We start from the raw sequence: 14,308 nt of genomic DNA, 5'->3' as shown, positions 1-14,308 counted from the left end.
GCCCTGGAGGACCCACGGGGAGGGGGAAAGGGGAGGGGCAAGGGGTGGGGAGGGCGTGTCCTGGATGCTGGGCGGGGCGTGTCTGGGCCGGGGGCGGGGTCGGGGCGGAGCGGGGCAACGCTCTCCACTCTGAAGCGCTGCCTTGGTGGTTCAGCAGAACTCTTTGGCGGGAGATCATGTCGGCCGTGGTAGCTCAGACGCTGCATGTTTTTGGTCTTCGATCCCACGTGGCCAACAATATCTTCTACTTCGATGAACAGATCATTATATTTCCTTCAGGAAATCACTGTGTGAAGTACAATGTGGATCAGAAATGGCAAAAATTCATTCCAGGTAAAAACCCTTTCCATCCTGACATATACAGGAATGGTATGTGCCACATATAACCCCATAATCCCAGCATGATGATTGTAAAGATTTTGGCCAATTTGAATATATATGCAGTATTATAAAGGTAGAGGAAATAAATGGCGACTTGTATTATGAAACTAGATTAATCAGTCGCGCATACGTAGTTAAAATCACATATAAAATGTTAATTTAAAAGTACTTTTTTCACTGTAATTTCAGGAAAATATGTTAAGAATCCCTTTTTTGGTATCTTCAATATCATTGCCTTTGTCATTACCAGAGTCCCTTTTTGAGTTGTCTGACAGTTTTCCTGAGCACACCACCTTCATTACATCACCTTTTGAATCCATGTATGATGAAGACACTGTAAACTTTATCCCAAGTTGCAAATAACCATTTGTATAACATTACAGCCCTTATTTTTGTTCACAGTGGTCCTGTTCATGATATACATGATTTCAACAACCGAATCCATTTTCCCATTTTTTGTTGCATTGACACCTTTTATTGTGACATATACACATGAAAGAATGTACCCTACATATATGTAATATTTAAAGAATTACAATAGAATGTAGATCTGTGAACCCAGCCACCAGCATAGGAAATAGAATATTACCAGTTCTAGGGCTTCTCCCTGTATTCTGTGTCCTGCTGCATCAGTTCAACATCATGCTTTTGAGATTCATGCATCTTGATACATATAACCAAGTTCATTGTATTGCTATGTAGTGTTCCATCATATGAATATAATGTCTCAAATATATGTATTCACTCTAGTGTTTAGGGACATTTGGGAAATAACAATCATATGCTATTACAAACTATACTACTATAAACATTCTTGCATGCGTATACATTTGTCTATTTGTGCAGATTCTCTAAGACACATGGCCAGGACTAAACTTACTGAGTAATATGATAGTACCAATTTACACTCCCACCAGGAGTGCATAAGAGTTCTCATTCCTCAACAACCCTGCCAACCCTTGGTATTGTCCAACTTCCTAATTTTTTGCTAATCCAGTAGTTGAGAAAAGGAATTGTGGTTTTCGTTTGCATTTCACTATCATTAATGATGATGAATATCTGTTTACATGTTTATGGGCTATTCCTATTTAGTCGTATGTTAAATGCCTTGTTCAAGTCTTTTACTTGTTTTTTATAGTTTGTTGTGCAGGAAATTTTTGGCAATTTTATTGATTTACATGCACAATTTATCTATTCTGTATACCAATAATTTGTCAGATACATATATGTCTTGCAAATAATTTCTTCCAGTTTGGGGCATTTTTCTCCTACCTTACAGTATCTTTTGATGGACAAAAATTATTAGTTTTAATAAAGTCAGATTTATCAACCACATGATATTCTGTTGGAATAAACTATATTAAATACAGTTGACTTTTATTTATTAATGTTTATTTCCAGCATATTTGCTAAATTATTATTAATTCTAATGATTTGTCTATAGATTATGCAGGGATTTCTATATAGACTATCATATTATCTACAAATAACAATGGTTTTCTTCCTTTTTCTTGTGCTACCTGTGCTGGTAAGCACCTCCAGACAGTGTTGAATAGGGGTGATAAAAATGGACGTCTGGCCAGGCGCAGTTGCTCACGCCTGTAATTCCAGCACTTTGGGAGGCTGAGGTGGGCAGATCACAAGGGCAAGAGATCGAGACCATCCTGGCCAATATAGTGAAACCTCATCTCTACTAAAAATACAAAAATCAGCTGGGCGTGGTGGCACGTGCCTGTAGTCCCAGCTACTCGAGAGGCTGAAGCAGGAGAATTGCTTGAACCTGGTAGGCGGAGGTTGCAGGGAGCCGAGATCGTGCCACTGTACTCCAGCCTGGGCAACCAAGCAAGACCCTGTCTCAAAAACAGAAATAAAAAAGATCATATGACTTTCCAATATTAATTAATTACGGTTTTATACAGACAACATTAATTTATATTTGTTCTCATACTTACCAAACTCTTTGCCCACCGTCACTCTTTACAAATCAGATATTCCAGGGGGGATCATTTTCCTTCTGCATTTACTGATAATGTGTTAATAAACTCTCCCAGTTTTTGTCTGAAAATGACTTTATTTTATCCTCACTTCTGAAAGATAGTTTCAACAGGTATGCAATTTTTATCAACACATTATAGATCGTATTCCATTGTGTTTTTTTGGCTTCTGTTTTGTTGCTGTGCTTAAGAAATTAGCTATCAGCATCGTCTTTCTGTAGATGATCTTTTTTTCTGGATGTTTAATGTCTGTCTATGGGGTGTGTGTGTGTATATATATCTATACACATACACTATATACATATATATGTATAAAATATGCACCATATATACACACACCATATACATATATGTACATGTATATACATCATATATACATGTATACATATGTGTGTGTATATACACACACACACACACAGATACACACAGACATACAGTATAGTTTTTATTTTCATTTTTTATCCTCTTAGGGATTCTTTGAGATTCCTGGATCTAAGGACAGGTATCTTTTTTGTTCTGTTATCTCCTTCTAGAACTCCAAACCATCTCAACTCCATCCTCCATAGTTTTTTTCTTTTCTTTTCTTTTCTTTTTTTTTAAGAAACCAGGTCTCACTCTGTTGCCCAGGCTAGAGTACACTGGCACAATCATAGCTCACAGCAGTCTCAAACTCCTGGGTTCAGGCCATCCTCCCCACCTTAACCTCCTGAATAACTGGGAATACAGGCATGCACCACCTTGAACAGCTAATTTTTTTTATGTAGCTGGGGTCTGGCTATGTTGCCCAGGCTGGTCTTGAACTCCTGGACTCAACCCATCCTCCCACCTCAGCCTCCCAAGTAGCTGGGATTACAGGTACAAGCCACCACACCGTGTATATATGTGTGTGTATGTGTGTGTGTATGTGTTTGAGACAGTTTCACTTTTGTTCCCAAGCTGGAGTGCAATAGCTCAATTTCGGCTCACCACAACCTCCACCTCCCAGGTTCAAGTGATTCTCCTGCCTCAGCCTCCCGAGTAGCTGGGATTACAGGCATGGGCCACCATGCCCAGCAAATTTTGTATTTTTTAGTAGAGACAGGGTTTCTCTGTGTTGGTTAGGCTGGTTTCGAGCTCCCAACTTCAGGTGATACGCCCACCTCGGCCTCCCAGAGTGCTGGGATTACAGGCGTAAGCCACCACGCCCAGCCTGTAAATCTATTTTTAAACATTTTTTAATGAAGGAGGGGGCCATGAAATCAAAAGTACCTAGAGCCCTCAAAAACCGTAATGTGACCCTGATTGCATTTCCCAAATAAAGTATTTACACTTTAATCTTTGCCTGAGGCTCTGTTTTCTAGAGGATCACAGCCTTCATTTTCATTCTTATTACCTCATGGTTGTGAGATAAGAGCTCTATCTCCAGATATCACCTCTAGATTTCAGGAAAAAGGGGATAGAATACATCCGTCTGGTTTTTAAGGAAGCACCAGCTTTATCATAAAGCCACTGTAGAAGACTTCTGCCTCCACCTCGTGTCCAGAATGTCACACACGTCAGCTAACTGCAGGGGAGGCTGAGGAATCCAGTAGTTGGCATCCCAGCCTCTGGAGGAGAGGAGGAGTGATGAGCCAGCCACTCAGGCAATAAAGGCCTCTATGGTCTGACCCGATTCCACCCCTTTAGGCCCATCTTTGGTCACCCCATCTCACATGCAGTGCCCCAGCAAACCCACTGCTTGCAGTTCTCGCGCTATGCCGTACCCTTTGTCACATCCACCCCTTGGCTCAAGCTCTTACTGCCACCTGCCACCCAGCCCCCATCTCACCTCGCCCCCTGCCCTCCTTCAGGAAACTTTCCCTGACTTCTCCTCCCACCTCATCCTCAGAGGTGCCTGCCCTAGTCAGTTTCTTTTGGGGACAGAGTCTCCCTCTGTCTCCCAGGCTGGAGTGCAGTGGCACGATCTCAGCTCACTGCAGTCTCCGCCTCCCAGGTTCAAGCAATTCTCCTGCCTCAGCCTCCCGAGTAGCTGGGATTGCAGGTACCTGCTACCACACCCGGCTAATTTTTTTATTTTTAGTAGAGACGGGGTTTCACCCTGTTGGCTAGGCTGGTCTTGAACTCCCCATCTCAAGTCATCTGCCCCCTGAAGTGCCAGGATTACAGGTGTGAGCCACCACGCCTGGCCCCTAGTCATTTTCATAATGCCCAAACACAGCTATGGCAAGGCCGCCTTTATTCTTTGTGTCCACCACTGTCCACTCCAGTGCCCACTACTGTGCTTGGTTCCTGTTGAATCCTGGTGAAAAGTGTGATCTACCCTGATTATTTCCTTTTTCCTCTGTTTGCAGGCTCAGACAAGAGTCAGGGCATGTTGGCCTTGTCCATCAGTCCCAATCGGCGGTATCTCGCTATCTCTGAGACTGTGCAAGAAAAACCTGCCATCACCATTTATGAATTGTCATCCATCCCTTGCCGGAAGCGCAAAGTTCTTAATAATTTTGACTTCCAAGTTCAGAAATTTATTAGCATGGCTTTTTCTCCAGACTCCAAATACCTGTTGGCTCAGACATCACCTCCAGAGTCAAATCTTGTCTATTGGCTGTGGGAAAAACAGAAAGTAATGGCCATTGTTAGAATCGACACTCAGAACAACCCTGTCTACCAGGTACCTAGTAGTGTGACAAGTATCATGAAAATTATAAAAAATAGAACTACTTTTTATTGAGTGCTGTGTGCCACAGTTCTAATTTCCTCCATGCATTTTTATATTTAGTCTTGCAACAACCATATAAGGTATGCACAATCATTATCCCCATTTTACAGATGAGAGAACTGAGGCTCTAAGAGGTTAGGTAACTCACCCAAGATCACAGAGGTAGTGAGTAGCAGAGCTAGGAGTTCCCCGGCTCCAGCTCCTATCTTCTTTACTTTGGCCCAGAACTGCTTTCTGGTCACAGGTTTAGCCCAGAAGTGGATTAATAAAACTTACTTTCTCTCCCTGGTCCTATCCTCTTTTTCCAGCACCGTTGCCGGGCAGTAGGAAGATTTCCGAAATGTGACGTAAAGTGGTAGGTCTTTAGGAAGCTGTTGCTGAAGTTGCAGTTATGTAAGGAGCAGAACCTTCTATTGTGTCTTGAGGGCAAAAGGAAGAAGACCCCTCAGGAACCTGATTGATGGCTTAGGCAAGGGGTCCCAAGGAGGTTTGATATTGGTTCACTCACCCTAGTCTGGGATCTAGCACTCAATTCCACAAGTTCTATGACTCAGTTCTGTTCATGTTCAGGGATTCTAGCTAATCAGTGTCTCGGGCATAGACTCAGTTATTCAACCCACAAGATGTTGATGTGTAAACCAGCATATTACAACCAGAACGCTCACATTATTTATCCAGTGTATTCCCTTCCTAGTAGTAGAGAAGTTGCGAGGTGAAATTATAATAGTAATCAGAAAGCTGCTGAGTGATTTTTCCAGAATCAGACCAAAGGCAGGTAGAACCAGAAGAGGATTTCAACCAGGCCACAGTGAGGCCTGATGAAGCACCTCCTGCTCTGACTAAGTAGATTCAGCAACCATTTATTGGATGCCCATGATGAATCCAGCACTGGGAAAACAGAGATGAAAAAGTCACAGCCCTTCAAGTTGCTCACTATCTAGCCAGGACAGCAGGTTGACTGCCTATTACTGTACAGGTAGTCCCCAACTTACTATGGTTAAACTTAAAATTTTCATCTTTACAATGGTACAAGAGTGATATGCACTCTGGAGAAAGAGGCCAAGTGATATACTTTCATGATGCTGGGCAGCAGCTGCAGCCACAGCCCCCAGTCAGCCACTCAGTCACGAAGGTAACAACCAAGGTACTCTACAGTGTGGTGCTGTGTGGCCACATGGCTTTGCCCATTTTCAGCTTATGATGGGTTTATCAGGACATGATCCCATTGTAACTAGAGGAGCAGGTGTATATTGGGATAAGAGCTGTGGTTGAAGGATGTTCAGTTGGTAGGAGACCACATAGCATCCCCTGACATGTGATTTCTTTCCTCCTGGACAGGGCTATGTAAACCTATCAGACCCTCTTTTTCTGTGTTTCCAGCTGAGCTTTATTCCATTTTGTCGGCACTGGGTGTGGCTCTTGTCAAAAGCTGCTCATTCTGCTCTTTGGCCTTTGTAGATTTCCTAGTTTGACTCCTAGTTTGACTCATATCCCTATAAATATAATGGATAAATATAATGGATTATAGATGTGTCCCCTTATCAAATGCAGCATAAAATTACATGATTTTGTGATGTTTAGGAGATATTCTGAGCAGCCTGAAATAAATATTAACTTGTAAAATGGGAAATAATTCCATCGAGATTAGTTTCATAATTTTTTTTCTTCAATTCTCTCACATTTTACAGGTGAGCTTCAGTCCACAGGATAACACTCAGGTGTGTGTCACTGGAAATGGGATGTTTAAGCTTCTCCGTTTCACTGAGGGAACCCTGAAGCAAACCAATTTTCAGAGGGGAGAGGCCCAAAACTACCTAGCCCACACCTGGGTGGCTGATGATAAGATTGTTGTTGGCACTGACACAGGCAAACTCTTCCTCTTTGAATCTGGAGATCAGCGTTGGGAGACCAGCATAATGGTCAAAGAACCCACCCATGACTCAAAGAGCCTGGATGTCATCCAGGAATCAGAGAGGTAATGGTGCTTCCTGGGCTGGCACTCCCACATTCATTGTACTAACAGCGTTATACAGAAGACAGCACTCTTTAGAAACCACTCATAACCCCTCTGCCATAAAAGTCAACTATGCCCATTTTCCCTCTTCCTCTCGAAGAGTTTTCATCTATATTTAAGCACAAATTTAACAGTTGTAACCATAGGCTAGCTACAATTCTTTTTATTTTTTATACCTAACCTCATTTTATAAGCATTATAATATGGCTGGTCTTCAGAACTATAGTTTTAGAAACATATTTTACAGTGACTAATTTAATGAGTTGATTCATGTCCACCAAGCCCTTGCAGTATACAAAAGGCATCTCTTGCTAGATGCTGGGGACACAAGTCCTCACGGAACTTATAATTCAGCAGGAGGCGACAGACCAACAAATGCAAGGAAATGTTTTAGGTAAATCTGACAGAGGATGGGGTAAAGTGCAGTCTCAGGAAGGAGTGGTTATTGACCATGGTAAGAGAGATGCCACATTACCGCTGTGACAACCAGTAAAAATCATATCTCCTGTGGATTGGAATGTACCATTGCATGCACCAGACATTGCTTTAAACACTTCATAAATATTCCCATTTGATTCTTACCCTATATAGTTCATACTATTATCATGCCCATTTTATAGACAAGGAAACTGAGGATCAAAGAGGTAAGTGTCCTATCCAAGATCATTGCTCTGAGAAGTGGCAGGCTCAGGATTCAAAGCCAGATCTCTCGGATGCCAGAACCTGGGCCCTCAACCCCAATGACATCCTGTAGATTATTCTTCCTCAATAACCTTCAATCCACCCATTTTCACTACCATCCCCCCATGCCAATGGCATATCCTCTTTTTTTTTTTTTTTTCTTTTTTTTTTTTTGTAATTAGGAGCTTCCTAAAAAGTCCCCATAACCTTCTCCAGGAGCTGCGTTCACAGTCCTTAAGCTCTGGGGTCCAGGCCTCCCAGAAAAAAGCCCAGACTCGTTGGCTTGGCCCAAGCATACCTGCGGCTCTCTTCCTCTACCACCCTTGCCTCTGTCTACTCCACACGCCCCGAGTACTCGCTTGCTTCTGGGCTTGGCCATGTGCAGTTTGTGTACAGTTCCCAAGCCAAAGGGCAGTATTTGGCTATGGAAAAGGGGATCATTGGGTGGTTTCTGTCACACCCAATGACAGCCTTCTTTCTCCTCCCCAGCAGAATTCCATCTCCTCAAGATTGTCTCTGTAAATTGTATATGCTGTTTTTTGGTTTCCAGCCTGATCGAATTTCCACCAATCAGTTCTCCACTCCCTTCCTATGAACAGATGGTGGCGACCAGTAGCCACAGCCAGCTGTCCATGCCCCAGGTGTTTGCCATTGCAGCCTATTCAAAGGGATTTGCCTGTTCTGCTGGGCCAGGGAGAGTTCTGCTGTTTGAGAAGATGGAAGGAAAGGATTTTTACCGTGAGAGCAGAGAAATCAGGGTAAGGAGGGAAGAAGAAAGAAGCAAAACAGGGGTCCTATTGGCATTTGTTCCCCAGCAGCAGTTTTCTGAGAAGGCATCTGATGGGGAGGGATAGGGCAGGATTGCTGAGCAGAAATGGTGAAATGGTGACTTGAGATATCTGTCCTGAGAGAGGTTTTAGGATGAGGTGAACAGAGTTAGTTTAAAAATAGGAAAATCGACTAGCATATTGGCTTATGCCTATAATCCCAGCACTTTGGGAGGCCAAGGCGGGTGGGTCTCTTGAACTCAGGAGTTCTAGAACAGCCTGGGCAACATGGTGAAACCCCATCTCTACAAAAAAAAAAAAAAAAATTATGAGGTCGGGAGTTTGACACCAGCCTAGACAACATGGTGAAACCCTATTTGTACTAAAAATACAAAAATTAGCCAGACGTGGCAGTGTATGCCTGTTGTCCCAGCTACTTGGGAGGCTGAGGCAAGAGAATAGCTTGAACCTGGGAGGCAGAGGTTGCAGTGAGCCAAGATCACGCCACTGCACTCTAGCCTGGGTGACAGATTGAAACTCTCTCTCTCAAAAAAAAAAAAAAAAGGTAAACAGGCATGGTGGCATGTGTCTGTAATTCCAGCTAGAATTGCTTGAACCCAGGCAGCAGAGGTTGCAGAGAGCCAAGATTACACCACTGCACTCCAGCCTGGGCGACAGAGCAAGACTCTGTCTCAAAAAAAAAGAAAAAAAAAATTTGCCAGGTGTGGTGGTGTGCACCTGTAGTCCCAGTTAGTTGGGAGGCTGAGGTGAGAGGATGGTTTGAGCCTGGCAGGTGGAAGTTGCATTGAGCCAAGATCAAGCCACTGTATTCCAGTCTGGGTAACAGAGCCAGACCCTCTCTCAAAAAAAAACAAACAAAGAATAGGGGGATCCCAGGAAGCAGCCTGGTCTGGGAGTCTGTAAGCTAAAGTCATCCAAGAAAACTCTGAAAGCCTAAGGCCCACTGACAACCTGGGGACATTACTGATAGCTGTTTTGCATCTTGAGCAGATTCCTGTGGACCTGCAGAGCAATGATCCAAGTCAGTCTGACAAACAGGACGTTCTCTGCCTATGCTTCAGCCCCTCAGAGGAAACTCTGGTTGCCAGCACCAGTAAGAACCAACTCTACAGCATCACCATGTCCCTGACAGAAATCAGCAAGGTGAGTCTTCTCAGCAATGGTCCTTCCAGACCAGGACCCGTGTGCCTGGCTGGGGGACTGGTCACCATGTGGGCAAATTTTAATCCAAATAAGTTAGCATAAACTCATGCATCCCCTTCACACAGAGCAAAACAAAATTCTAATTTTAAGATGTTCACATAGAAGCATGCTGATAGACTCAGTGGGACTGTGATTGCTCCAGTAACTTTGGAGGACACATTGGCATTGTCTCAGATTTAAATCCCACATATCCTTTTACCCAGAAATTGCATTTTAAGCCATTTAATCTATTGCTATATTTGCTCATGTACACAAATGTGTATATATAAAAATGTTTCTTTTTCCTTTTAACTGTTTTGGAATAACAAAGAAAGCTGGTATAAATACACTGCAGACATTACAATAAGAAAAGCACTGTTAAAGACAGAGATCATATTGTACTTAAAATGGCTCAGTACCAATAAGATACTACAATTTTAAGTCTGTATGTACCTAATACCATAGATTCAAAATATATAAAGTGAAACTGGACAGAACAACAAGGAAAATAAACCATCTACAATCACAGTAGAAGATTTAACATATCTTTCTCAGTAATGGTGCTTTTTTTTTATAACAGCTTAATTGAGTTATGATTCACATACAAATTGCCTATTCAAAGTATACAATTCAGTTGTTTTTAGTATATTCAAAGAGTTATGCAACCATTTATCATAGACAGCCTTCAGACATTTTTATCACCTCAAAAAACTAAAAAGCCATACCCTTTAGCTATTATTATTCCTCCATCCTCCCAATTATCACCCCTCCCCACCCCAGCCCTAGGCCACCGCTTACCTACTTTATGTCTCTATATATAGAATTGCCTATTCTGGACATTTCATACAAATGGAATCATAAAACGTGGACTTTTATGACTGGCTTCTTTGACTTAGCATAATGGGTTTTTTTGTTGTTTTGACACAGGGTCTCGCTCTGTTGCCCAGGTGGGAGTACAGTAGTGCAATCATGGCTCACTGCAGCCTTGACCTCCTGGGCTCAAGCAATCTTCCCACCTCAGCCTCCCAAGTAGTTAGGACTACAGGTACACACCACCACATCCAGCTAGCTTTTGTGTTTTTAGCACGTTGCCCAGGCTGGTCTTGAGCTCCTGAGCTTAAGCAGTCCAACCACCTTGTCCTCCCAAAGTGTTGGGATTACAGGCATGAGCCTCCACACATGGCCAGTTTTCAGTGTTCATCCACGTTGTAGCATGTATCAGTACTTAATTCCTTTTTTATGGCCAAATAATATTTAATTATGTGGATATACTACATTTTATTCACCAAATTTGTATATTTGGGTTGTTTCTACCTTTTGGCTTTTATGAATAATGCAACTAGTTTTTATATGGATGGGTTTTCATTTCTCTTCCTAGAAGTGGAATTGCTGAGTCATATGGTAACTTCATGTTCAATTATTTGAGGAACTGTCATACTGTTTTCCAAAGTGACTGGACCATTTTATATTCCCATAAGCAGTATATGAGCATTCTGATTTCTCTATATCCTTGCCAAAACTTATTATCTTTTTTATTATAGCCATCTTAGTGGGTAAGAAGTGGTATCTCATTGTGGTTTTGATTTGCATTTACCTGATGATTAATGATGAACATCTTTTCATGAACATCTTTTCAAAAATTTGTAATTCTTCTTTGAAGAAATGTCTATTCAGATTTTCTGCCCATTTAAAAAATTGAGTCATATGTCTTTTTATTATTGAGTTGTAACAGTTATTTATATATTCTAGATATAAGTCCTTTATCAGATATGTGATTTGCAAATACTATATGTCCCATTCTGTGGGTTGTCTTTTCACTTTTTTGATGTTGTCCTTTGATGAACAGTTTTCAATTTAGATGAAATCGAAATCGAATTTATCTATTTTTCTTTTGTTGGTTGTGCTTTTCGTGTTATATTTAAGAAGCCAATGCCTGAGGTCATGAAGATTTACCCCTATATTTCTTCTAAGAGTTTCATAGTGCTAGCTCTTGCATCCAGGTCTTTAATCCATTTTGAATTCATTTGTGTATATGGGATGGTATAGGGGTCCAACTTCATTCTTTGGCATGTAGATATCCAGTTGTCACAGCATCATTTGTTGAAAAGGCTAGTCTTTCTCCATTGAGTAGTCTTGGCATCTTGTTGGAAGTCAGTTGACACATGGGTTTGTTTCAGGACTCCCAATTCTGTTCCGTTGATCTAGCTGTCTGTCTTTATGCCAGTACCACACTGTCTTGATTACTGCTGCTTTGTAGCAAGTTTTAAAATTGGGAATTGTGAATCTTACAACTTTAGTCTTCTTTATCAAGATTGTTTTGGGTAGTCTGTATCCCTTGCAATTCTATATGGATTTTACAGTCAGCTTTTCAATTTCTACAAGAAGCCATCTGGGATCCTCATTGGGACTGCACTGAATTTATAGATCAATGTGAGGACTGTTGCCATCTTAACAGTATTAAGCCTTCCAATTCTTGAGCATGAGATATTTTCCATTTATTTAGGTTGTTTTTAATTTGTTTCAAGAATGTTTTATAGTTTTCAGAATATAACTTTTGCACTTCTTTTGTTAAATATTTCTGAAAAATTTTCTTCTTTTTGATGCTATTGTAAATTGAATTATTTTCCTAACTTCATTTTTGGATTGTTCATTCCAAATGTATAGAAATACAATTAATTTTTGCATACTGATCTTGTCTCCTGCAACCTTGCCAAACCCACTTATTAGTTCCAATAGTTTTTGTATTGGGTTATTCTGGCATTGCTATAAACGAATACCTGAGACTGAGTAATTTATAAAGAAAGAAAGTTTAATTGGCTCATGGTTCTGCAGGGTGTACAGGAAGCGTGATGCTGGCATCTGCTTCTGGTAAGGGTTCAGGAAGTTTACAATCGTGGTGGAAGATGAAGGGTTAGTAGGCGCATCACATGGTGAGAGCAGGAGCAAGAGAGGGGGTGAGAGATGCCACACACTGTTAAACAACCAGATCTCTCATGAACTCACTCATCACCAAGGGGATGTCACTAAACCATTCATGAGGGATATGCCCCAATGATCCAAGCACCTCCCACCAGGTCCCACCTTCAACACTGGGGATTACATTTCAACATGAGATTTGGAGGAGACAAATATCCAAATTTTATCAGTGTTTTTAGTGAATTCCTTAGGATTTTCTATATATAAGATCATGACATCTGCAATAGAGGTAGTTTTAGCCTTCCTTTCGAATCTGTGAATGCCTGTAACTTATTTTCCTTGCCTAATTGCCAAGGCTAGAACCTCTAGTCTCATGTCAAACATAAGGGATGGGAGCAGATCCTTGCCTTATTCCTAATCTTAGGGAGAAAGCATCCAGTCTTTTTTTTTTTTTTTTTTTTTTTTTTTTTTTTTTTTTTTTTTTGAGAAGGAGTCTCGCTCTGTCATCCAGGCTTGAGTGCAGTGGCGTGCTCTCAGCTCACTGCAAGCTCCACCTCCCAGGTTCACGCCATTCTCTTGCCTCAGCCTCCCAAGTAACTGGCATTACAGGCACCCACCATCACGCCCAGCTAATTTTTTGTATTTTTAGTAGAGAAGGGGTTTCACTGTGTTAGCCAGGATAGTCTCAATCTCCTGACCTCATAATCCACCCACCTCAGCCTCCCAAAGTGCTGGGATTACAGGCGTGAGCCACCACGCCCGGCTGCATCCAGTCTTTAACGATTAAGTTTGATACTGTCTGTAGGTTTTTTTGAAGATACTGTTTATCAGGCTGAAACAGTTCCCTTCTATTCCTAGTTTGTTGAATGTTTTTATCATGAATGGCTGTTGGATTTTGTCAGATTTTTTTCTCTGTATCTATTGAGATGATTGTGTGAGTTTTTGTTTTTACTCTATTAATATAGTATATTATACTAAGTGATTTGCAGATGTTAAACCGCCCTTGCATTCCTGGGATAAAATCCACTTGGCCATAGTATATAGTCATTTTCATGTTAGAATATTCAATTTACTAGTATTTTGTTGAGGATTTTTGTATCTATAAGAAATAGTGATCTATAGTTTTCTTGCAATGTCTTTGACTGCTATTGCATCAGGGCCTCATAGAATGAGTTGGGAAGTGTTCCAGCCTCTTCTGATTTTTTGAAGTGTTTGTGAAGAATTGGTATTAATTCTTCTTTAAGTGTTTGGTAGAATTCACCAGTGAAGTCATCTGGGCCTGGGCTTTTCTTTGTGGGAAGTTTCTTTTTCTAATGAATCTCATTACCTATTTTCATCTATTTAGATTGTCTATTTCTTCTTGAGCCAGTTTCATTTTTTGTGTCATTCTAGGAATTTGTATATTTAAGTTGTCTAATTTAGTCACATATAATTTTTCCTAGTATTCCTTTATGATCCTTTTTATTTCTGTAAGCTTAATAGTAATATTCCCTCTTTCATTTCCGATTACATTAATATGATTTTCCTTCCCTCTGTCCCCTCCCCTCCTTTTTTTTTTTTTTTTTTTTTTTTTTGGTCTCTTTAAAGAATCAGCTTTCTGTTTCGTTGATTTTTTTCTATTGCTTTGCTATTCTCTATTTCATTAATGTTCACTCTA

The 14,308-nt window shown here is 41.1% G+C and overlaps 1 protein-coding gene and 1 long non-coding RNA gene across 2 annotated transcripts in view; one reads left to right on the top strand and one right to left on the bottom strand.

Annotated features, from left to right (window-relative positions):
* Positions 1 to 140: 140 nt before the first annotated feature.
* The window catches only part of CFAP57 (cilia and flagella associated protein 57), a 76,180-nt gene continuing 62,012 nt past the window's right edge, over positions 141 to 14,308 (top strand). Inside the window, exons 1-5 of the mRNA XM_007979113.3 lie at positions 141 to 333; positions 4,706 to 5,022; positions 6,759 to 7,045; positions 8,316 to 8,523; positions 9,544 to 9,696. Of these exons, the coding sequence (XP_007977304.2) occupies positions 177 to 333; positions 4,706 to 5,022; positions 6,759 to 7,045; positions 8,316 to 8,523; positions 9,544 to 9,696 (1,122 nt within the window). The 5' untranslated portion in view covers positions 141 to 176. The remainder of the gene's footprint in view (positions 334 to 4,705; positions 5,023 to 6,758; positions 7,046 to 8,315; positions 8,524 to 9,543; positions 9,697 to 14,308) is intronic.
* LOC103224977 (uncharacterized) overlaps positions 4,855 to 14,308 on the bottom strand; it is an 86,575-nt gene continuing 77,121 nt past the window's right edge. Inside the window, exon 6 of the long non-coding RNA XR_005240357.2 lies at positions 4,855 to 4,956. This is a non-coding gene — a long non-coding RNA (uncharacterized lncRNA). The remainder of the gene's footprint in view (positions 4,957 to 14,308) is intronic.

The sequence above is a fragment of the Chlorocebus sabaeus genome, chromosome 20 (genome assembly GCF_047675955.1).
Source record: "Chlorocebus sabaeus isolate Y175 chromosome 20, mChlSab1.0.hap1, whole genome shotgun sequence".
NCBI classification, from domain to species: domain Eukaryota; kingdom Metazoa; phylum Chordata; class Mammalia; order Primates; family Cercopithecidae; genus Chlorocebus; species Chlorocebus sabaeus.
This window is presented reverse-complemented; position numbering and strand designations above follow the sequence as displayed.